Here is a 23937-nt window from a genome sequence, read left to right as displayed (position 1 = left end):
AAATTTATTGCCCAGTAATCAAAAACTATTAAAAAGGTAATTGAAGCATAATGGAAATGCACTGGTCATATATTGTAGGACCCTCTGGTTATTAAACACATTAGAGAAGACCATCTTGACTCCTCATTGTCCTCTCCCATCATCTCTTCTCATTCATCCTCAGGGCATCAAATAGTGATTGACAACCCCCGCCACCATCCACAAAGACACTGGGTTACCATGGTAAATGACCGAGAGTGGTGCTAAACTGGGTAGTTTGATTGAGTTAGCGCTAATTCGCATTTAATGACGCTATTGATTGGAACATGCGGCTGTTTGTGTTCTAACAGCCTCTGTCAAACCAATCAGATTAGCTAAGTACACCTGTATAACCGCAGAAACACATACAGCAAAGCAAACAGATTGACGGGGAGATCGCATAAGAGACACGGAGGCAAAGAGAAACGCTGCCAATGTTCTAGGATCAAACAGCAATCAAGCAACAGTCAGAGATATCTGTGACCGGACTCCAGATAAGCTTTGAAGATGGAGAGACACAGAAAAGAAGCAGCACAAGTGCTCGTCCTTTGTCTCTATTTGCTCAAACAAAGAAATTAAGATCGCTCTTCTTGGAGTGCATACACACACACACACACACACACACACACACACGCATGGCTCAATCTATCAACACAACACACTCCTGTGGGAGAAGGAACATAACACATCCAACCATCACCCGATTAATGGGCTAACACCAAGCACGTGCCCATAATGTGCTCCCGGGACAACGGAGACTCACAGAGATTAGGCCCTACCAGACAGTCGTGCCACACAGACATTTATCGATCCCTGCATATGTGTGTGTGTTAGACTCAAAGTGAGAGTAAGAGTGATGGCAATGTCAGTACCGCTTGCTCTGCTGTCATTATGTAAGGACTGTTGACAAGTTAAAATGAAGCCTCACACACGTGCTCTCTCGGGATTAATAGGGCTCTTTTTCTTTCTGTCAATAACCATGTAGGGTTTCGGTGCGCGTGCGCGCGCACTCAGACGCGACCACCTGTACTGTATGTGTGTGATATATGTAAGAAGGCAAGCAGTGGGCATTAAACAAAAAGAAGGTATTTCGAGAAATATCCCAGCGTTTTTTTGTCCATACAATGAAAGTCAATGTTGTTTGGTTTCCACTGTTCTTCAGAATATCTTCTTTTGTGTTCTGCAGAAGAAAGAAAGTCATACAGGTTTGGAATGACACGAGGATGAGTAAGTGATGAAAGAATTTTCATTTTTGGATGAACTATCCCTTTAAGTGCAATTTAACCGAAGAGGTTCATGGAGATTTTCCATGATGTTGACTCCAACCAATACTATACTTAAAAGCTTAATGCCGTCTGTGAATATCGGTGGTTTATGGAAATAAGAGAAATATTTTGTTTTAAAAACTCTGGTCACATCTTTTTGTCTTCTACCCTCTCTCTCTCTCTCTCTCTCTCTTTGCATCAGTTCATCTTTCTCTCTCCCCTCTGTGTTTATGAATGGGACCTGCGGCCATTGTCTCTGTGTCAATCACACACACTCACACACATACCCAGGAGACACACAATTGACATTTGGGAGATTGCTGTGTGTGTGTAAGTGTGAGAGTGGATGCGTGAGTTTTAGGTTATTAAGATAAGGCAGGTATGCCGTAGGTTCTTCATTAACATGTTAGGGGATCTCATCATCCTTTTCTCCCCTAGCACTGTGGCCGTAATTGGGTAAGGCTATTAGACACAGAGTGATCGTGTGTGTGTGATGGAAGGAGGGGGATGGTGTGGCAGTTGGGGGGAATGAATAGTGTCACTATGTATGTGTGTATGTATGTGACGTGTGTGAACGCTTGTGTAGGTCTTGTGTATGTGTGCTGATGGCATGGGGCTATTAAGGCTGATGTTGGTTTAGCTAGACTTTAATAGTCCTGCTAAACATCGGGTAATTGGCCGTATCCAGAGAAAATAAGAGAGATTGATTCAGAGGGGCCTGGTTTTAAGTGGACACCTTGGAGGGCTGAATTTTAAATTGTGAGTTCAGGTTAGATACACGATGAAGTGTCCGCTAGTATTTGATTTGTAACAATATAACTGAAAAATTCAAATGAAAATGAAAAATATAAAAGCCTTACAATACTAACAATTTGATGCCACACGTGTACTCAAATTATATACATTTTATTGTACGTTCAAGTATATTTCTTGCTTTGAGAAGGAGTGTTTTTCAATTTTTAGTTTGACCTTTTAAAAAAAAATCTTCACTTTAAATATAGTACAGATACATTTAGTTATTTCAGCTCTTTCATGCTTTTCTTACAGCAATAGATATTCTCTGTAGAGCTGTGTTGTCCTGTGAAAAAATAAAAGTGCCAAGTTTATATAGCTATTTCAGTTTTGTTCAGTTTCAGTTCATCGTGGGTCTGCTGATGATTTAGTAGGCTATGTCCTGTTATATCCCGTCCTATTTTGAACAAACCTGATAATCTAAAATAGATGGAAATGCAAATTAATTTATTTCAATCTGATACTCAAGGTTGTGTTTATCTTTAAATTAATCTCGAAATTACGTAGTTAAATATTTAGTTAATATTGTATATAAATCATAATTTCTTATAATTATTGTAGCTTTCTTATAATTATTGTAACTTCATATATTTATTATGTATTTCGACCGTGAGACGATATCAAGTTTCCTTTCCTTTAAGAAATGAAACACTGCCATCTAGTGGTAATGCAAGGTTGGCACGCTCCCCATGTAAAGCGAGTGAATGAAATGGATCAGATGGGTCACCAAAAACAAACAAATAACTGCTTTACCAAAAATGTTAAGATGTTTGTTCATATATTTTGATCAAGTGTTATCAGGAAATTGCTATTTAGATTTCCAAACATTTTTTATTAACTGTGGGTAATTATCAAGTGAGATTTTGAATGCACAAAAAGACCTACAACATCATTTAAAATATTTAAACAAAACAAAAAATATGATCTTATAATTAAACATCTCAAAACATTTTATTGATGAAGCAAAAAGTGTTAAAGACTTTTACCAAAGAATTGTATATAGTATTTATAATTTCTTGAATGTTATTATAAATGCACACAAACTGTAAGGCTATGAGATTAAACTTTTGCCGTTCGTTTTAGTAAATGGCAGACAATTGTGTTACATCTGTTTTCTGTAAAAACATCACACAAAGCTCCACGCCAGCTGGGAAACACTGGTAGATCTTAAGTACAATTGCTCTTTTTTATTTCATGAAACAGGCCATTTACTCACATAATTTTGAGCTGTTACTGCAATTCATGATTACACGTAGCGCAATGTTATTGGAACGCAATACTGGCAATCTCGATCGATTGACGTGAGAGGCGACGAAAACGACCAAAGAGAGGGGAGACCTAATGTGTGAAATCTCTATACGACGGTCTATTACATCACAAAAATGTATAAAATGGCATAATTTAGGAAACAATGCATAAAGCAAAATCAGGAATACGTTAATATTGACAATGAGCGTAGTGGCCGTACCGAACAGCATCACTATCAGTTACAAATCTCACCATAAGCGGATTGGTTTAGCCCTATTCATTAGCGGCTACATCACATCAGTACCCTCTCCCCCGCGGACCAAACGGAACGCTTTATCATGGACGCGATTTAATTAGCTTTATTTGATTTAATATCAGTCTAAGCATCAGTACTGGAATGCGACTGATAAACCGGAACCGTGTGCAGTAACCATGATCGCATCAGCAGGTCCCTCACGTTCAGTCATGTTTCTTCTGCACCCGCTGCTGCAGATATCTGTGCTGCTGGATCCGACACTGTGGCTGCCCGTCTCTGCTAGCCCTACCGACGACAACGTACTGCGAGCTGGACACGGAGATCACGGAGAGCCGGGGCACGAGGAAACCCATAAAGATTCGTACAGCACGTTCGCCTCAGAATTCCTCGAGTCTAGATATCTCTCAGATGAAGGTACGAAGGGGAAATGCTGGAAGTCATACATGTAGACGAACGCTGTTTGTGTTCTGTTCTGGTTTTTGTTTTTTTTAGGATGTGAGGTGTTTCTTTTTTCACGGGCCTGATAATTAGGCTAATAGATATTTTTCATATTATCTATTTGTTTGGAAAAACAGTTTTCTTTTCAAGCGCATTGCATTAAATCAGCACCTTGGTCAGCAACCCGAGAGCTCGTGCAGCTTATCCAGTTACCCAAGACCTCCCCAACCCCTGTCTATTTTGTAATTTTCCTCGTGCTACACTCAGCTGGCAGAGGTATACTGTAGGTTTACTGTAAATGCAGACTTTGATATGTGAAAATACAATACAGATATGGAATAGAAATATTAGGCCTACCACATGTATATTGCAAAACAATACAATACACACCATTCATAATACAATAGAAAATACAATAAAACACAGACTGCAATATGTGAGATGCTCAGTAAAGTTAAATTGTTTGTTCAATACACTATTTTTAATACATTTTTAAAACAATAGACCTTTAAAGGTCAAATTAAATTCTTACAAATAGCATTTAATGACATTTTCAATGGTTTCTATAAGGCTTGGTCTGTCTAAAAATGGAAATGTTATGTATGTATGTTTAGCCTATAATAGATTTTAATAGATACATTTTGCTGGATGATTTGCAGTTTGTGCAGTTGTCTATCAAAATAAAAAATATTACAGCAGGTGTCTTATTCTACAGTGTTACTGATATGGAGCTTAAACATATACCTAAAAGCAGTATGGTTTGGTTACTCTAAATGTGTTTGCTGAACAACTTGGTCAGCTGTTGGAAAGAACCTGGCATGTTTTGAATGGTTCAGGCGCCTCTCTGAGGAGCAGCTGAAAACAGTTGTGTTAGTAAGACACCGTTGTCCCATGTCTCGTAGGTTACCCATTCCCAACTGCACCCCCCGTGGACCCATTTGCTCGCATCAAAGTTAGCGACTGTGGAATAACCAAAGGATGCATCAGGTAAAGGTTAAAATATGTCTTTAATTTGAATTATAAATGACTGTTGAAAGCAGTTTTGCTGTAATGGTGCAGTATCAACCTGCACCGCACTAAACTGTTGTGCTGTACAGCACACTCAAGTGTTAATAATGTCAATGAATCCAGTCAAGCTGATGCTGTGCAATGGAAAATTTTGCAGGACAAACAAGCACACCATAAAAGGTCTTATTATTATTTATCGGGCTTTCTACAGTTTTGTTAATCTTTATTCGTGAATTCATTTTGTGTAGATTTCCCGTGCGCCTCACTTGTTTGTCTCTCCCTCATTCGTATTGGTGATGTAGATACGGAAAACCAGGCTGTGATGCAGAAACCTGCGACTATTTCCTGAGTTACCGGCGCATTGGGACAGACGTGGAATTTGAAATGAGTGCGGACACTGATGGCTGGGTTGCTGTTGGTTTCTCCTCTGACAAAAAAATGGTAAAGAGAGAAAGAGTGAATATCTTGTGGGTACTGTAGGTATGAAGAGTTTGGTTCCGAAATGAAATAATTAAAAAATCATGGCTTTTATTGTGCATTCCAATTAATATCAATCAAACTGCAGTTGGTTTGTTTTGATTTAAGCCATAATAACTCCAAAAAACACAGTTTACGAACACAATAAATTACAATAAAACCATGATAACATAATAAAAAACATGATTTTTGAGTTATCTCATTTTGGAACCAAACTCTTCATATTTACCTGATAACAAATGCACAATAATATCCTCGTTGTAGGGTGGTGATGATGTCATGGGTTGTGTTCATGATGATAATGGACGTGTACGGATCCATCATTTCTATAACGTGGGCCAGTGGGCCAAAGAGATCAAACGCAACCCAGCACGGGACGAGGAGGGCGTCTTTGAAAACAACCGCGTCACGTGTCGCTTCAAACGTCCTCTTCATGTTGCGCGAGAGGAAACGCTGGTTGACCTGCATCTTAGTTGGTACTATCTGTTTGCCTGGGGACCTGCCATACAAGGTGTGTACATGTGTGTTACCTGTTGGTGCATGTAAATATAGCTCTATTTTAAAACCTATTGAGATGCATTGCTCACTACATAGGCAGTTGTCTTATTTGGGAAGATTATTACACTCATAGAAATTCATAATATTCCGAGCAAGGATATTTGTGATTCTACTTTAAAATATGGCCAGAGAGGGTGTCTTAAAGGTCCAGTGTATAAAATTTAGCGACATCTAAAGGTGAGGTTGCGAATTGCAACCAACGGCTCACTCCATCCCTTCCACCTACGTTTCGAAGCATTACGGTGGCTGACACAGAACTAAGATGTTGTCACGTTTTTGGGCTTGATAACATATTTACAAAATGCGCTCTGTCCGTTTAGGGCTACTTTAGAAACAACAAGGTAAATTACACACTGAACCTTTAATAAAGTATTGTAAATACAACTTATATAGAATATAAATAGTGTATATAGTTAAATTTTCACACATTTAATAGAGGTTTTTTTCTGTTTTCTTTTGTCGCCGTCTCAGGTTCCATCACAAGGCATGACATTGACTCACCACCGGTATCCGATCGCATGATTAGCATCTATAAATACGAGGACATTTTCATGCCTGCCACAGCCTATCAGACATTCTCCTCCCCATTTTGCCTCCTCCTCATCGTTGCTCTTACCTTCTATCTGCTGATGGGCACACCATAACCACCACAACCAGTAATGTCATCGAGAAAATGATCACAATTGTGGAGCCACTAATAGCACAACGGAGTGCCAACTTTAGCAGTATTAGAAACAGGCAGCAATGAACAGGAAGACTATGAGCATTGAGATTATAGAACATTGTTATGTACGCTACGATCGATTTTGGGCTATGGATTGATATTTAGTCATTTACGGTAATGTTATATATGTTGATTCTTATTCATAAGAGAGCAAGAGTCAGCAGTATGCTTCAATACATTTAGTTTTTTTAAGAATTGAGAAATCCCTGAATGGTATGTTATGCCATGGTAGACTCTGCTGCTTACGGTATTAAAACAATCTGAGCCAAACCATAGTTAATATTCAGTATGCCTACAATGGCACACATCATGACACACTATACCCCACTACAGAGAGATGACCCGCTATTTAAAGTCGATATATTAGAAATACGTTACTTAATCTCAGTAGAAGTGCTCTGCTGTTTGTCTGTTGTAGCCTGTTTTCCAGTATTACTCATAGTATATAATTGTTCTCATTACTGTAACGTTAAGGCTGTGAATTTCTGAACATTTTACTGATTATTAATGCCTGTGACTCTTGAGATTGCTACAGTACATAACCAACCTGCAGCTCAACAGCACAAACACGCACATAGTTTTACATAAAACACCACGGCCTTCCATTTAGAGTGTATTTATCCCAGCATTGCCAGCTCAGTATTCAATGATGCATGCCAGCAGACCAGCCTCATATGAGCCAAGACGGTTTAGACCAGTGTTTCCTTCCACTTGAAGAAAATCTGAAAAAATGCACCTGATCTGCGTACCAAGGAATGAAAGACTTTCTTTAACAATGACTTCATATCATTGCAAAACTCCAACGTTAAAAGGGTTTCATGTTAACACCATTTTGTTTCTTATATAATCCTTCAGCACTCTGAAATGCATACAGTAGTTTTATAGACATGAGAAAGCAATTCCTTTTGATGTATGCAAGCCAGAGATAATCATGTAATGTAACATTTTTTGTGAATGCAGACATTGTAACCACAAGAAAAATGTTTGTAAAGCCGTTAATGATATATTTTTATTATTATGGAAGTATTAGAGGTTATGCATTAATGAGGGTGCATAGTGAAAATGAGCCATGTATATTTGAAAAAATGAAATAAGCTATTCCGACATTAACAGCTTATAAACATTCTGAGTATGTGAAATCTTAACCAAATTGGAAGCAAAGATGCCTGTGTTGTATGATCCTAAATGGTGGCCCTGAACACCCTTGAAAACCCTGGAAATTAACCATGGTTTTATTAGAGTAAAAGTGTAGAAAATACATGGTTTTATAAGTAAAAGTGGCTAACAGTTAGTGAGACCATGGTTAATTTTCACACTGTGGTTTGTATTAATGCTGAATAAAACAAGAATACAATCTCACTGGGAATGTTTTTTCGGAATAAAAAAGGTCTTTGTTGTCACACTTAGCAATATTAGAAAAAAGGTCACCTTTTGCAAACGTTTTGTAAGGATAAAGGTTTTGCTGAGTTGTTGTTACGTGCAGCATCTTGATAAACCCAAGCACGTTAGACGCCGATTATATTACATTTGTGATTAATGTATTACTACTTTTTGCCTTTTTTTTCACAAATGTAGGCTACATTTTTGAAGAACACTCTTTGTTTCATTCGTATATTAAGTATATTAATGAGTGTTTAAAGTCCTTACAGAAGTCTCAAAATCCAATTACTCATAAGATCTTTTATCGTGTACTACGTATAAGATTATATAACATATATGTAAATACATCGTTTGTTTTATTTTCTTTACAATAACCCTTCTTGTTGTTTGTTGTAAAAATGGACATTTCCTTGAACGGTACAGGCGCACAAAAGCTGAACCTCTGCCTACATTTCCCATAACTACTTCCTACACATTACGTCACATGTTGCCCAGCCCGCACTGGTCCTTCCTTATGTGGTGCTGTGGATCCTCCGGATTGAAGCGGAGCGACCATGGCAGACACAGAGGACCCGGTTCCAGGCGCGAACACCGAATCGGACACCCCGCGCACAGCCCGGCCACAGTACGTCTCCTTCAGCGAGACGGTCCAGCCAGCGGTCGGGATGGTTAGCCAACTACTGAGCCATCCGTCGTCCCTGAAGTTTGACAAAAACATCAAACAGGCCTTCTACAACACGGGAGCGATGATCTTCGTAGCGATCTGTTGCGGGGCTGCCGTGTTGGTGTACTTCATCCTGGAGGCTTTCTTGCGACCGCTGCTGTGGGCGGTGCTGTGCGGTACCTTCCTGCACCCGTTCAAGTACTCGCTCGCCCGGCTGGGCCGCTCTTGGCTCAGCGGTCTGCAAGAGAGCGGCACGCCGATAGTGGTTGGGACCCTGCTGGTGCCAGTGTGGTGTGTGAACTACGGGGTGGAGGCGATGGGAGCACTGGTTTTAAATCGGTTGAACGTGCTGCTGGCTATTGGTGCTGGTGGACCGCTGCTTTATTTCTTATATCTGTTTTGGAGCGTTATCGGCATGCAGGTCATCCTCAGCTATGTGTGTGACATCATCTGTTTCGGCCTGGATTGCTTTAACGCTGTGTGGGTGAGTAGAGAGACACGTGAATGGGACGGAGGAAGTCGTCTTGTCAGACAGGTGGAAGTGGGGTGTGTCACATTGCTTTCATCTCAGACAACTAGATATTAACATATCTGACAGCTTGAGTAACAAGACCATTAAAACCATTACAAAATCCCAATTTGCTGTGTTTTATTCCAGTAGGATTTAATGGTGTTGTTTCCCATTCCAACCAATGAACCCATCACCTTACCAGTAGAGACCAGTAGAGTTTCCATTAAAACCAATATAATAAAAAAAATCCCATTATTGAGCTGATTTCCATTATTTTTGTAGCATCTGATGCATTGAGCATGTGTAATATATTGTTTTACTAAAATTGTTATGCGACTGGGTTTTTTGGGTTTATAAACATTGTGAACATCCTGGATATGTTGGAGTTTAGTGTAGGAATTGGAGCATGAACTCCCCGATCTAAAAATATATCCCTAAGGTTACACAGACAGTATGATGGTCCCTTAAAACATAATCTGACTTCTTATAAAGGTTACAGGACCTCTGCATGACTATGTTTTCTCCCGACCTTTATTTTATTGTTGCATGCACCTCACTGTGATGTCTACTTTTACTCCAGTAGAGCCTTGTGATCGCTTTGTGCCGGAAACTTTGTTAAATTAAACGTTTGCCCTCAGAACTGGCCTGTTGATTTCTTCGGAATTCATGAAAGCTTGCATTGATACTCCCCGACAGTGGTTCATGTATGGGGGGATAGTAACACACTGAGGGTCTTTGTGATTATAAATAGATCAGTGACAAATGTTTGTTGTGTTGCCGTAGCTCACATATTCTCATTCTTTCGTAGGTTGGGACATTAGTTGTGGGTTATGTATTGGCTGTGGCATTTAAGTGGACGCCCGGTATGGAAGGTGTCCTGCGCACCATGTCTGTGCCCGTATGGACAACTCTCATTTTTTACCTGGGTAAGACCGTCTTGTTTTGAAGGCTTGAATAATTCTGTTTGGGCAATTTTAGTGTCCCTGGTGAAAGTGAAAACTACAGGGGAACACACAAGTCAGTCATTTATCTGCATCAACTGTGTTATACAGCCAAAGACAACATATAGAGGCCTATACATTTACAGCTTAGGTCAAGGTTCAGGAAGATATGTGTTTCGGTATACATATATATATTATACAAGCTAGTCTATGTTATGTCTTAGACAGAATAATAAAAGCTTAATGAATTCAAATGAATTGAATATTTTACACACAAGGTCATTCATGTATTGATGTCAGCTGTGTCAAATATTAGTAAATACGACCTATGCAACTTCTATAGACAATGCACAGTTTTTTTTGTATAGCGTGTGCAATGGTGTTCATTTTCACATTATTGTCCTTGCATTGACCAGCTTATTAATAAAGGAATCCATTCATTTCTTGCTTTCTCTGTTATCTGCAGTGTCTCTGACTGGGTCGTGGCGAGTGCCTGTGTTTGTGGTGGTGGTTTTACTGCTAATAGTGGGCATGCAGGAGAAGCCTGCTGTACCAGGGAAAGGTAACGAGATTGTTTTGTTTTTTTTTGCTCTCACAATCTTAACTTCCCTTGATATCGTCTGGCTTTTAGACGCCTCCGCATGCCCCTTTGCCCTTCCCCATCCTCTGTTCTCTCTGTACAGGTGAACTTTCAGGTCAAGTTCTGTCCTTTGCTGCTAATACAATCTACATGGCTATTTCCTGCAGTAACGTCTGCCATGCCGCGACCATACAGGAAGAGAAGAGCAGCACGGAACAATCCAAAGGTGATACGAAAGGAAACAGAGCAGTCTGTTTGAAGTTAGAAGTCATATTTGATGTTTGAAGTTACGATTTGGTCCAGACTCTGGGGAAATATCTGCGGAATTCTGTGAAAGGGATTTAAATATGAAGGCATTTGTTAAATGGGATTACTGCGCTCTTAATGTTAACTGAAAACATTATTAAGTTATCCCAAATATGTCATTTAAGGATTTACAGTTTTATGAATGGCAGGCATTCAGCCATTCTTCGGGAATCTGCGTTTTCTTGCGGGTCTGATTATGAATGACTAACACAATCAAACATAATCTCTATTTACCAAAAAGCAGCTATTATACGATTATAGCTCAGACTTTGTGGTTTATGAGAGAGATTGAGGTCTATGGTCATTAGTAAAGTGATTTCTTTGCTCACAGATTCAGCGTGTTCCTCTAAGGGGATCTTCAGCGTTCCACCCTCCCGCCGTCGCAGCAGGCTAGACTTCAGAGGTCTCCAGCCCAAAGAGAAAGCTAGTGATATCTACTTTGTGCTTCTTGCATGGGCTATAATGTTGGTGCTGATCTGGCTCAACCTCTGGATCTTACAGTTACTGCCAATCCCTGTCGCTGGTAAACAGTGTGTGATAGACGATTTGTTTGTGATACTGACGGCAGGAATGTGAATGTTTCAGGAAGAGTTTAACTATTGTGTTACAATTTCCAGTTTGGGTCCTGAAGAAGGTGGTTGTTCATTTTGGGCTGAAGGATTTCACAGGACGGACTTTGGTGAAATGGTGGGCATTCCTTGAGAAGTTTGTGAGTGACAGACGGGAGGCTCTGCTGCCCGGACCGATCAAAGGCCTAGCTCAGTTCTTGCTACGGGTGGACACTAAGGTAACGCCTTATACGGACACGCTCGCACAAAACCACTCGCCTGTTTTCTGACCGACGCTCTTTCACATCACTTAGTTTATTTATTTATTTTTTGAAAAAAAAAATCTTGTCTGCTGGTAGTCGTCACCACATGTGCACGTTTATTTTTGGTTGCGACTGCGATGTGTGATTACAAAGAGGAACAGGAAGTAGTTGTGGCTTGCTGCTAATTCTCTTTTACTCTCACAGTTAAGGCAGGAAATATCCATAAATAACACAGAGGAAATGCTAAAGCTGGAATCTGGCTACTAGGAAAGCCAGATGTGTTTTATTCTTAAAATAAATTGTAGAGTTCTAGTAAAAATAAGATCCTTTTCAGGAGACGAACAGAATGCAATCCCCTGCGAGTTATGTTCAATTCAAGTGATAGTTCACCCAGAAATAAAAATTCTGTCATTTTCTCCCCTTCTTATGATTTCAAACCTGTATGACTTTCTGTCTTCTGCAGAACACAAAAGAAGATATTTTGAAGAATGTTGGAAACAACAATGGCAACCGCTTGGTTACCAACTTTCTTCAGATATCTTCTTTTGTGTTTTGTCTTCTTTTGGGTGAGTAAACAATGACAGAATTTTCACTTTTGGGTGAACTATCCCTTTAAATATTAGTTGTTTCCTAAAGAAATGTTTCAAATGCAATTTAATGTACTTCAAAGCTATTTTATTTGATAAAGTCATGGAAGCTCTTGACCAGTAGATCTGCGGATTTCCTGCCCTTTGAATCCAGTACACAAGCAGTTTATTCAAATCAAGAGTAACTATTTTAATGCTTCCTACTGTCACATACACTACCGTTCAAAAGTTTAGGATCACCTGACAAAAAATAATTTGATCTAAAGGCGTTTGCTTATATATTTACTTAAAGGACCAGTGTGTAATTTTTTGGAGGATCTATTGACAGAAATGCAATATAATATACATAACTATGTTTTCAGAGGTGTATAAAGACCTTACAGAATGAAGCGTTATGTTTTTATTACCTTACAATGAGCTATTTCTATCTAAATACACCGCAGCTCCCCTTGGATTGAATGTTGTTGACATGTCGCCATGTTGTTTCCACAGTAGCCCGGACTGCTCTACAGAGCGTGTTTCGTAAATACGTTATCTCTTTCGGCAAAGAAGTGAAAACTTTTATGGTGTTCATTTTTTGTGAATTTGAATTGAGTCAGTTGTGTCCTGTTTGACGCGCCGTTGCATTCAATATGGATGTAACCCCAAACCTCTTAAGAATTTCCTACTGCCCCCGAAGTGCAGTTGTTGTGATAAGGGCAGATAAATATAGATTCAGGTCCTCATCAGTGCCAAACACGCCAAAAAATGTTTTGAAAAAAATTGCTCTGCTGTAGCTCAGTGGTTAGAGCATACGCCAAGGTCATGGGTTCGATCTCAGGGATTGCACATACTCAGAAACAAATGTATAGTATAATGCAATGTAAGTCGCTTTTAAAGCGTCTGCCAAATGCGTAAATGTAAATAAGAATTATAGGAGCATAATCCCAGTCAACCCCTCAAAAATCACACCTTCCCATGAGTCCTGGAGTTTTACAGTCTAATCTTTTTCCTGTCCTCTTATTGCCTTGATTCCATGTCGATGTTTGCTGCTTTCCTGCATTCTGGTTGTTTCTAATAACCGTTTGTCTCTCTGTCTTCCTCCTCAAAGCTGTGGCATTGGCTTAACAAGCAGGTAAATCAGCTGTGCTAGAAAGAGTGAAAGAGATAAAAGATACATATAAAAAACTAAAGGGGAAGAGAGTCAGGTTGACAGCGTGTGCTCCCATCATAAGCTTGGATCGATGCTTCTTTTTCTCTGTCACCACTTCCATCTTTAAAGGGGTCATATGACACGGCTAAAACGAATTTTGTCGTTTGTTTTAAATGTAATGCAATGTGTATACACGATTTAAGGTTCAAAAACGCTGTATTTTCCACATACCGTGCATGTTTGTATCTCCTCTTTGCCCCGCCTCTCTGAAACGCGCAGATTTTTAACAAAGCTCATCACTCTGAATAGCGAGGTGTGCTATGATTGGCCAGTTAACCAGTGCGTAGTGATTGGTCGAATACTGCAAGCGTGTGATGGGAATGTAATGCCTCTTACCATATTTGGAACATCAGGTTCCAAAGCAACTGTACTGACAGGTACGCCCACCTTGCGTATACATTTGGGCGGTCTTGGTCAAATCATACCACGAACTGATGTAGATTTGTGGGGGTGTGGTTACACGAGGCGTTTCAGGCAGGTCTGGGTGAGCATTCGCTTTCAGATAGAATGCATCTTTTGTTCCGACACTTTAATTTGTGCAGTTTTACGTGTCTAATACATGCATGGGCTACTTATAACACACCAAAGACACAGAAAAACATGTGTTCGCACCATATGACCCCTTTAAGTTTCCTCTGAGCTCACTGGCTTCTGGCTGTTTCTGCAGTGCTCTGTGTGTGAGATGCTCGTGCTGTGGAAGAGCGTGTGCCTCTGGATGTGATTGATATGCTGACGTACTAACTGTCAGAAAAAATGCCAGAAGAAAATCCAGAAAGGCCAGAGACTCTTCCACAACTTGTGGAAAACAGATAGTGGGGATAGAGGGGTGGTTTGATAAGACCAAGGCTGCTTGTCTAACTGGGTATTTTAGGTGTGAGTTGCTTTTATGTTCTGTTCCAAAACTTAGTCAGCTGCCTTCTGCCTACATAGGCAACTGCCTTCTGTCAACCCTTACATAAAATAAGGATTTGGTTAAAAGAAGGTATAGGCAGCATAATTAAGATGCTTAGGTTTTGGAACAACCTTGCTTACAATGTCTTAAAGTTAGGGGTGTAACAATATATTGTTGATATACAATATATATATCATTTATTTTGAAATACAAAAAAATGTAGGTTATGTATCTTAGAGCTCTGATTTTCGTATACAGTATGTATCTTAATCCCAATTGTGGAGCTGCCAACATGTGACCTACTGTACATATAATATATGATATGTTTATGTAATATGTAATGTTTTGTTTGTTTAATTTTGTGCTTTTGCTGCTTTAAGAAATTCTGAAAAGACTTAGTTTCCTTAAAGGGAAAACATTTTTTTTTTCTTTACTCACCCTCAAGTTCTTTCAACCCTATATGTATTTTTCTGTTCTGTTGAACACAAAAGAAGACATTTTGAAGAATGTGTGAAACCAAACACTTCTGGGACACCCTTGACTTCCATAGTAGTAGTTTTCTCCTACTAGTCAATTGTGCCCTAGAATCGTTACAAACATTTCAAACATTATTCCAAATATCTTTCTTTGTGTTCAGCAGAACAACAAAATGTACACAGGGTTGGAACAACTTGAGGGTGAGTAACTGAAATTATTTTTATTTTTGGGTGAACTATTCATTCATTTATTTCTTTATTTTAATTTTGTGTTCAAATTCTGTATTTTTGTTTTGTTAACAAAAGAAGCGTTTTTGAAAATTGTGGCGTTTTGGAAATAAATCTGTTATTTAAATTATCTTTTGATTTAACTTGTGTAAAAACCTAAATCTAATAATGTGTATCGCTTCGAATTGTGAACTGAGTGTATCGTTACACCTCAACTTAACATACTGCCTTCCTAGGGATCTTAATAGGTTTTAGGTTTTGGTCATAGTATACACAGGTAAAGTATGTTATATTGGGAATTTACTGCAGTTTTGTAAGTGCAAAAGAATAAATAATTTCAGAGACTTTCGGAATAATGTCATATTTTTAAATCATTTTTTATTGTTATCTATGAAATTTAATATCTTTCGACTGTATCAGATTATCAAGAGTCTAACTGGGTCTCAACATGAACAGATGGTGGTGAAACTCATTCTCTGATAGTACCCTCACACACAATGCCATCTTACATCCATTGCCAGAATTGATTTTTTACTTTGCTTTGTACTTTTGGAGAAGAAGTGTTGCTTTTTATTTAATCTTTTAGTTTCTAATTTTGTAAACTCTGTGCTAATTCATCATACACATTAGCACATGTGGGTGTGATGCTAGCGGCACTAACTGGATGAGGGAACAGGATTAAACATGCAAGTGCAGCCAACAGAAGCAAAGAGTGCACAGAGAAACTGAGTCCACCTGCCAACAACCAAAATATGCCCACCACTTCCTGTTTTACAACCCTTAGGGCATTATTTTGTGTATCTAGAACAGTATTAGTACATTTAAATATTAAGAACATTTTTAAGTCAGCCTGATTTTCTCATAAGACATTTATTGTTATTTTATTGTTAGACAGTGAAAAAAAGAATTTTGTTCCTTTATTTGTTTTACTGAAAGAGGTTTAACATATAAGTGCATCCATGTTTCTCCAGTTTGGCAGAGGGAAACAGGTTTCTGTGTTGACACACTTGCATAAATGATAAATGTGTTGTAATTCACTCTATCTCTCTCTTTCTTCTCTTTGCAGATGATCGTGTGGTTGGAGCGTTCTTTGGATAAGCTGATCAGTATTTTTATTATTTTTCTGCTGGTGACTGGCACACTGCTCATGGCCCTGCTGCTCACAGCTATGGTATCGTCTCACAAACTCGCTGTCTTATGGCAAGCCGAATTAGCTATTAATCATTCTCAGGATATGAATTTTTGATATCAACAATCAAATTTTTACTAGTAAAAATTATAATTCTTGATATCAAGAATAGAATTTCTACTAGTAACAATTACTATTTTTGATGTCAGTAATTACATTTTCACTAGTAAAAATGTGAATTCTTGATATCAACAATCATGTCATCACTCGCAGAAATGTGTATTCTTGATATAAAAAATTTAATTTAAACTAGTAAAAAATGTAATTCTTGATATCTGTAATTGCATTTTTACTAGTTAAATATCACAATAGGCTGCCATTCAAATTAAATTTCAGATATCAATAATTAATTTCTTAAATTTTAAAAATCTTATTTCACATATCAGAAATGCAATTCTTACTAGTCAAAAACATAATTTTTGATATAAGCTAATTCGGCTTGCCATAATGTCTTTGGGTTGATGTTTTCACTGCGTGGCGGACGTGATCCGTGATCCATGACTCTGCACACATCGTTTGTGTTTGTGTTCACAGGTGCATCATGAGAGCGTTCATATCATAGAGGTCACCAGTAACCTGATCAATGAGACCGTTTCTAACCACCCCGAATGGGCCAAGTAAGTTGAAACTAACATGCTTAACATTTTGGATATGAATGTTGCAGAGGACACTTGTGTGGCAAAAATGTTGCACAATTGAAATGTGTGTGTGTGTGTTGTAGCTGGCTCCCAGAGGCCCAGGTTGTTCAGAAGGCATTGAACTCTGCAGCCACTAATGTTTACCAGCATGGCAGAGAATGGATCACACTTAAGGTCAGAAGAAATTCAGAAAGTTTAACGTGTGCTTTGAACAAAAGTACATGAACGGACATTTAAATGCATTTAACTTCTGTCATGTACAGTATTTTGAGTAAAACAGAATAATTTAGTGGGTAATGATTTGGGATGACACTTGATATGATTGGATCATGTGTTGATAGATTGGTTATTATCATTTTTCCATACCTGCTTGCAAATGTCAGCAGAAAGTTACACTAAACATTGTTTTTTCGATATGAGTTTTATTCTTAGCAGAGGTGGACAGTACTTAAGTGTTTTTTTACTTTACTCACTTTTTTCACGTATCTGAATCAGATGGTTTTTGTTTTGGAAAAAGTGGAAATTTGGAAAAATATTTTTTCATTCGATTTATAACGTAGTAAAGTAAAATTGTTTCCAAGTAAAAACACAAGCATCCGATAACGTACAGATACTTGAAAATATTCTTGAGAGGAAAACTATTTAAGGACTGTCCACCTCTGGTTCTAAGACCACAGAGCTTAGAATCACTAAACAATGATTTTGTTGTTTTTAAAAACATTTCTGTGTATATTGCAGAAAATAAATAGTTATGTGTGTTTATGTGTGCATGCATTTATAGCTTCATAAAATATTAGGCGATAAAGTGAACAACACAGCTGTGATCGAGAAACAAGTTCTGGAGCTGTGGGATCGTCTCTACCAGTCCTGGATTGTAAAGGTAATAAATACATTTAATATCATAATTTTTTTTATTCAGATACACAAATCTGTGTAACTCTGTCTGCATTTCTGTGATACCTTTATGTTGCTGATTTTTTGTGTTGTAGAATGTAACTCACACCGGACGACACCGCGGACACAAGCTGCATTTAAACAGACAGAGCAGCTGGCTAGGGGACATCCTCGACTGGCAGGACATCGCCTCATTCGTTCAAGAGAATATCGAGACGCTGCTCTCGGTTAGTGAGCGTGTGCCTGTGTTAGCTGGAAGAGAGCGTCTCTGTCTGACAGATTGATTAATATGCTGTCCTTTGTGGTAGATATTGGAGTCTTTGTGGGTGGTCATGAGTCGAAATGTTGGATTGCTGATATCAACGACAACCACGCTGCTTACTGTACTGTTTCACAGCGGAACCGCACTGCTCAACTTTGCCCTCTCTCTGGTAATACGCACACGATCAAATCACAATCAGATTAGATGTTAAGTAGGTGTTATTTTAAATATTAATTTTTTTTGGGGGGTTGGGTACATAGGTGATTTTCCTGACCACACTGTTTTACCTTCTGAGCTCCAGTGGAGAATACTATAAACCTGTGAAGTGGGTCATCAGCCTCACACCTCTGTCCCAACCTGGGCCTTCTTCAAATGTTATTGGCCAGTCTGTGGAGGAGGCCATCAGGTACACAATGCCATGTGGAACCTTTTGAAATCAGCATTGAAAAAATAAGACCACTCATATTTTGCCTTTAATCAGCATACTGTATCTATTACAGCCATTCTATTCCAGTGTCTGTTGGATTTCAACAAAAGTCAGGAGTGACAAAGTCACCCAATAGCAATTTTGACCAGTTTGTCCAGTTTTCATTTCCCGCAGATAAATGCAAATGCTTTTTTTTTTTAATTTATGAGAAATGTTGTCAGTATTTAACAGAATGAAACAAATGACCATTTTACTTAAAAGCATAGCCCACATATAAATAGTAAATTCTGAAAATAATTTTAGGGTGGTCTGAGTGATAGTTAACAAAATTGCCCTTTAAAGTTTTGTGATTTTTGTCCAATCAACTGCTCTATAAAATCATAATATTCTGTATTATATACACTCACAAAATACTGGGTTGTTTTCAACCCAGCATTGGGTCAAATTCACATGTTTGAAAAAGTTTGATTGACCCAACAATAGGTTGAAAATAACCCAGCATTTTGGGTTTAAACAACCCAACACGGGTTCATTTACTGTACAACCCAACCGCTGGTTTTGTCCCTTTATAACCCAGCATTTTTTTTAGTGTAGCCAAGTCTAATGTCCTTTAAAAAGGAAAATTGGAAGTGTAGAAAAGAAAACGGAACTGTTGTTTTTCAATTATTGCGAAAAATAATACACTTTCCTGCTCATCATTGGTAAGAGATGGTGTACTTTATAATCACCACAAGAGGGCGCGACAGTACTGTTACATTTGTCTGCGATCTTTTTTTTTTTAATTGCACACAACATTTAACATAGATTATGGTAGGAACCACTGAAATGTGAACGAAATGATCTGGTAGTAATATACTGTTTAAACATTTGGACTGCTATAATAAAGGTTTAAAAACAGATAGAGGTGATACAGGGTAATGGGGTGATAGCGGAGCTTTTGAACATGGCACTTAATGGTAGACTGCTCCAGGGGGACTGTGCCTGAAATTAGCATACTGTAATTAGCTTAGATAAAAACCATCTGTTTGTTTCCATAAAGCACAATCACACTCTTGTCTTCTAGACAAGGTCAGGAGATGAATCTGAGCGTGCGTGTCATTGTGAAGATGAAGAGAGCAATTCGGTAGCTCTTTTAACTGTGTGTGTGGACCCTAAATGAACATCAATGTTTGATTAGAGGCATTTTCATGAGTGCTGTCAGAGAGCAGTTGATTCACACTGACTTCTCTCGGCTTTATGAGGGGCGTCTATCTTTATGCTGTCTGTGTAATCTTCTCTTCTGTGTTAGGGGTGTGTTTGATGCCTCTCTGAAGATGGCTGGATTCTATGGCCTTTACACTTGGCTTACGCACACAATATTTGGCATCAACATTGTGTTCATCCCCTCAGGTAAAGCTGTATTACTCAGACAAAAAACAGACTGTTCTGTTCCTTTCTCACTTTTTGTTTAACATGAATGCATTAGGCCAGTGGTTCTCAAACTTTTTCATTGTAAGGTCCCTTTTGTGTTGAGTGCATGGCTTTGTGGCCCGCAAATAAATACTTAAAATCTTGAACTTAGAATTTTAATTAAACAAAAAACATATTCAGTTATACAATGCTGTTGTTTTGGTTGGTGGTCTTATTTTTCTGATGTTTGATTGCATAAAATTTTGAATACACGGCCCCCAGTTTGAGAACCACTGCATTAGGCAGACGCTTATGACGTGCAGTGCATTCAAAGTGTGCGTTTTATCGTTTTATTATTTATTTATCTGGTTGTTTCTTCTGGGATTAAAACTCGTACAACAAAAACGCTGTGTGTGCGCAGCTTAATCTGTATGTCGTAGTTTCTTTATTTCTCTCTCTCTGATAAATGATTCAATTTCACATTGACGTTCTATCAGAAAGTTTAGTCGTTCACATTTGGGAATGTGCATATTCATAAAGGTACGTTTTTTTATTCCCGTGTTCCAAAATAAGCTAAATTAAACAACCTGTTTTATTTGAAAAACCATGAATGAGCAAACGCATTAATAACTGCAAGAGCTGAATATATTAAAAGGAGCCTTGGATGTGGCTGAATACACACACCATCACCTCAACATCACATATCCACATTGCAACCTAATGCTTTCAGTACCTGTGAGATTTAGGTGAGAGATTCAGAGGAAAATTTGATTTCATTGTTGCCTGCAGCCGGCAAAGCATTTTTACTAGTCGGTGGAGAGTTTTTGACTGGACGATCATTAATGCACAGCCCTGCTTTCTGTCTGTCTCTGCAGCGATGGCGGCTATCCTCGGTGCCGTGCCGTTTTTGGGGACGTACTGGGCGGCTCTTCCTGCAGTGCTGGATTTGTGGTTGGCTCAGGGGGAGGGAGTCAAAGCTCTTCTGCTGCTTCTCTGCCATCTGCTGCCTACGTACTTTGTTGACACTGCCATATACTCTGACATATCGGGGTGTGTGTTGGTGCGCTTCTTAGGTTTTTGTGCTTTGTGAATCAGTTTGATAATGTGCAAGAAACATCTGTTTTTATGAATGTGTGTGCAGAGGTGGACACCCGTATCTGACAGGTCTCGCTGTAGCGGGTGGAGCGTACTATTTGGGTATAGAGGGGGCCATCATTGGGCCTATTCTGCTGTGTATCTTGGTGGTAGCGTCCAACATCTACAGCTCCATGTTGATGAGCCCTAGCAGCACCCAGCAGACTCCAGTGCAGAGCAACTTCCCCGTACATCAGGGCCGGTAACGCATCTTTTTATTAAACTCATTTTTGCATGATCAGTCACTTTGAACTCTTTTTCTTTCGATCGTCTTTCTCAGGTCATTCATGGAAACTCCAGCGCAGCTGAAAAGATGTCCCGAGTGAGAGAAATCTGACCAGCGTTTGTCTGTGGAATCCCACGGTGCACTGCAAGACTATGAAAAGGGGCGGGGCTTCTTACCCTTAAAAATGGTGTCCAGCACTTCCTGTTAGGTCAAACGTATCACCACAATCTCTGCTAATGTGGCTCATGTAGCACATGGCAGTATGATGCCCCCCAATGTCGACCTATGTGCTACACTTAACGCATTTAGCACTGTGGCGCTAAATTTGAGAAATTCTTCGAGACCAGGCGCATTTAGTTAACACACCTGTGCTTTGTGTGGCACTGTACTGGTGAATTAATGCCATTGCTACCTTCAGTTTGCACACTAACGATGTTACACGTTTACATTGTGCTTTACTGTAAAACTAGCTTATCAAACACGTTTTCCGACTGTAGTTCACAGACGTTCACAACCTGTTTATCTGGTTGTACGGATGATTCATCCCATATTGTGGATTTGTTTGGCACTGTTGATCATGTAAACGGCTACGTTTGCGTGAGTGAAAGACTGGGTTAATGTCAGGTTTCATGTTGTTTGCTTATGTTTAGCACTTTTTTCACACCGAAGGCCGCCTTAGTATAACCGATTTATAGACAGCCTGCAAAGTGTAGTTTGAATCTTTAACATTCACAGCTGCCTGTAATAGACCATAACACATCGGTTTTGGAGGTTCATGTTTGTTTGGTGTTAAGAAGAATTCAGTTCGACTGAAATACAGTGTATCTGGCAGGATTTAGGAACAGTTGCTTGTACAAATATCCAAGTCTAAAGTTCACGTGCTACTTATTATGCTGAACTATAACAAAAACTCAAATCTTGAATGATATCATTATCAAATAGTCAATAGTGTAAAAGTTTGTGTTACGCACACCTCCATATTTGTCATGCATATGCCTTGTGTGTTATGTTTGTGTTTACCTCAAGAGTCTTTATTTTACTTTTCTCAGTATCTATTGGTAAAGCACGGGTAGGAAGTACACTGTAATAATGATTAAGTACTTACGTACATCACATCCATACCTATGCATTTCTTTATCTGATTTGTTTTATTAACTTATATTTAACATTTCCTTTTGGACTTCTTTATTTAGCCCAAAGATAAGTCGTATCAGGTCTGGTAACTTCCTGTTGAAGCAGAGGTTTAGATATACTTTGTTATACTTGTTCAAGGTCATTCTTTGTGTAAACAGGACTGTTTGCTTTATGTGTGGTTAAGTGCTTAAAGGTTAGAAAGACACACAGGAGCTGAAGACAGAATGACCAAATGCTGCTGGTGTTAAGAAGTGTTTCGCTTTTTGACTGGATCACGTTTTGATGCAGTGCACTGAATGGGTAGCAGTATAAAACAAAATATTTATCAATATTGCACAATATTTTTTGTCTTAACTTGACAAGGTTCTTTATAACAATGCTTTTTTACACATGAAGTCAATTATGAGTGGTGGTGGATGCACTTTGTTTGAGGTTACCATTTGGTTTATGCCAAATAAGAGAAAGTAGTTTATACAGTAGTTAACTGTTGTGATGGCTAGGTACAGGTTAGTCACAAGATATTTTAAATAACATTTTAATTTAGTAAAAGCTGTGAAATGCAGAAATCGACGACTTTGTTTTGTTGTTCTGTTGAGTGTTGTTTTGTTTCTAAATACGCAGCGCTATTAAATCATTTGAATAAAACTGTTTTATTCTTCTTAGTCACACTGCCCTGTGGATGGAGAAACTGTGTAAAATTGATTTGTGTTTCATCAGGCTGTTATGAAATTGGATTTTGCTACCCGCTGAATTTATTTAAGATATTGGAGAACTTAATTCCTCATCCTTATCCTCTAAAAGGCTTTATAGTCATGTTCATATGAAAGATGTTTCAAACATCTTGATAAAACACTAGCTCAGCCTGACTGACTACAATTCATTTACAATAGGAAATACAAATGTTTCGTTAAATCGGACTGTTTGAGTGTCTGGGTAGTGGCCAGGATAAGTGTTTATTTGCTGGAAAATAAATGTAAAATAGCAGGTAAAACAATCAGCTCTTATTCATAAAATATCCAGTAGTATGGATTTATAGATTTTTCTTTCCTTCTAGACACAATGACCTTAGTAGCAGTTATTAGAGAAAGATTTTGTTGCATGTAACGTGACCTTTGACCCTACAAGTCCTCTAATAAGGGCACGTTCCCTGCTATTTCTCAACATTATAGCAGAATGCTATAGAGTACGTTGCAGGTGTGTCACATGGGATCTCAGGTGAGATTGAAATCGATCGCGGTTCACCCACACTCAATTACACTGAACTGGGCTATTGACTGGATTTCTTTCTCTTG

The 23937-nt window shown here is 38.7% G+C and overlaps 2 protein-coding genes across 3 annotated transcripts; both read left to right on the top strand.

The window, feature by feature from the left end:
- Positions 1-3616: 3616 nt before the first annotated feature.
- On the top strand, positions 3617-8194 carry LOC130558579 (DOMON domain-containing protein FRRS1L). The gene is made up of 5 exons (XM_057341075.1): positions 3617-3993; positions 4920-5004; positions 5328-5466; positions 5767-6013; positions 6532-8194. The coding sequence occupies exons 1-5, from the start codon at positions 3756-3758 to the stop codon at positions 6702-6704; spliced, it is 882 nt and encodes a 293-aa protein (XP_057197058.1). The 5' UTR covers positions 3617-3755; the 3' UTR covers positions 6705-8194.
- A 419-nt stretch (positions 8195-8613) lies between these two features.
- On the top strand, positions 8614-23277 carry tmem245 (transmembrane protein 245). Of its 2 annotated transcripts, XM_057341072.1 has the most exons (18): positions 8614-9312; positions 10148-10265; positions 10747-10842; positions 10964-11086; positions 11498-11689; positions 11784-11953; positions 13655-13678; positions 16419-16523; positions 17076-17158; positions 17263-17353; positions 17961-18059; positions 18169-18300; positions 18382-18504; positions 18596-18741; positions 20051-20151; positions 21027-21201; positions 21293-21487; positions 21566-23277. In XM_057341072.1, exons 1-18 carry the CDS (start codon positions 8719-8721, stop codon positions 21609-21611), a joined length of 2613 nt encoding a protein of 870 aa, XP_057197055.1. In that variant the 5' UTR covers positions 8614-8718; the 3' UTR covers positions 21612-23277. The 2 variants fall into 2 exon arrangements, with proteins under 2 accessions (XP_057197055.1, XP_057197056.1); XM_057341073.1 differs by lacking the exon at positions 13655-13678 and having other exon boundaries at positions 8615-9312; positions 21566-23276.
- The last annotated feature ends 660 nt before the right edge of the window (positions 23278-23937 follow it).

The sequence above is a fragment of the Triplophysa rosa genome, linkage group LG8, assembly GCF_024868665.1.
Source record: "Triplophysa rosa linkage group LG8, Trosa_1v2, whole genome shotgun sequence".
Lineage (NCBI taxonomy): Eukaryota > Metazoa > Chordata > Actinopteri > Cypriniformes > Nemacheilidae > Triplophysa > Triplophysa rosa.
The sequence above is the reverse complement of the archived record's forward strand: the minus strand, read 5'-3'. Positions and strand labels throughout refer to the sequence as shown.

Excerpts from the sequence above, each read along its gene's own strand:
- LOC130558579 (XM_057341075.1), top strand. The coding sequence starts at position 3,756 with ATGATCGCATCAGCAGGTCCCTCACGTTCAGTCATGTTTCTTCTGCAC. Across the intron at positions 5,005-5,327 it reads ATAACCAAAGGATGCATCAG|ATACGGAAAACCAGGCTGTG; the intron begins GTAAAGGTTAAA and ends TTGGTGATGTAG. Across the intron at positions 5,467-5,766 it reads TCTCCTCTGACAAAAAAATG|GGTGGTGATGATGTCATGGG; the intron begins GTAAAGAGAGAA and ends TCCTCGTTGTAG.
- tmem245 (XM_057341072.1), top strand. The coding sequence starts at position 8,719 with ATGGCAGACACAGAGGACCCGGTTCCAGGCGCGAACACCGAATCGGAC. Across the intron at positions 18,742-20,050 it reads TCTGTGGAGGAGGCCATCAG|GGGTGTGTTTGATGCCTCTC; the intron begins GTACACAATGCC and ends CTTCTGTGTTAG. Across the intron at positions 20,152-21,026 it reads CATTGTGTTCATCCCCTCAG|CGATGGCGGCTATCCTCGGT; the intron begins GTAAAGCTGTAT and ends CTGTCTCTGCAG.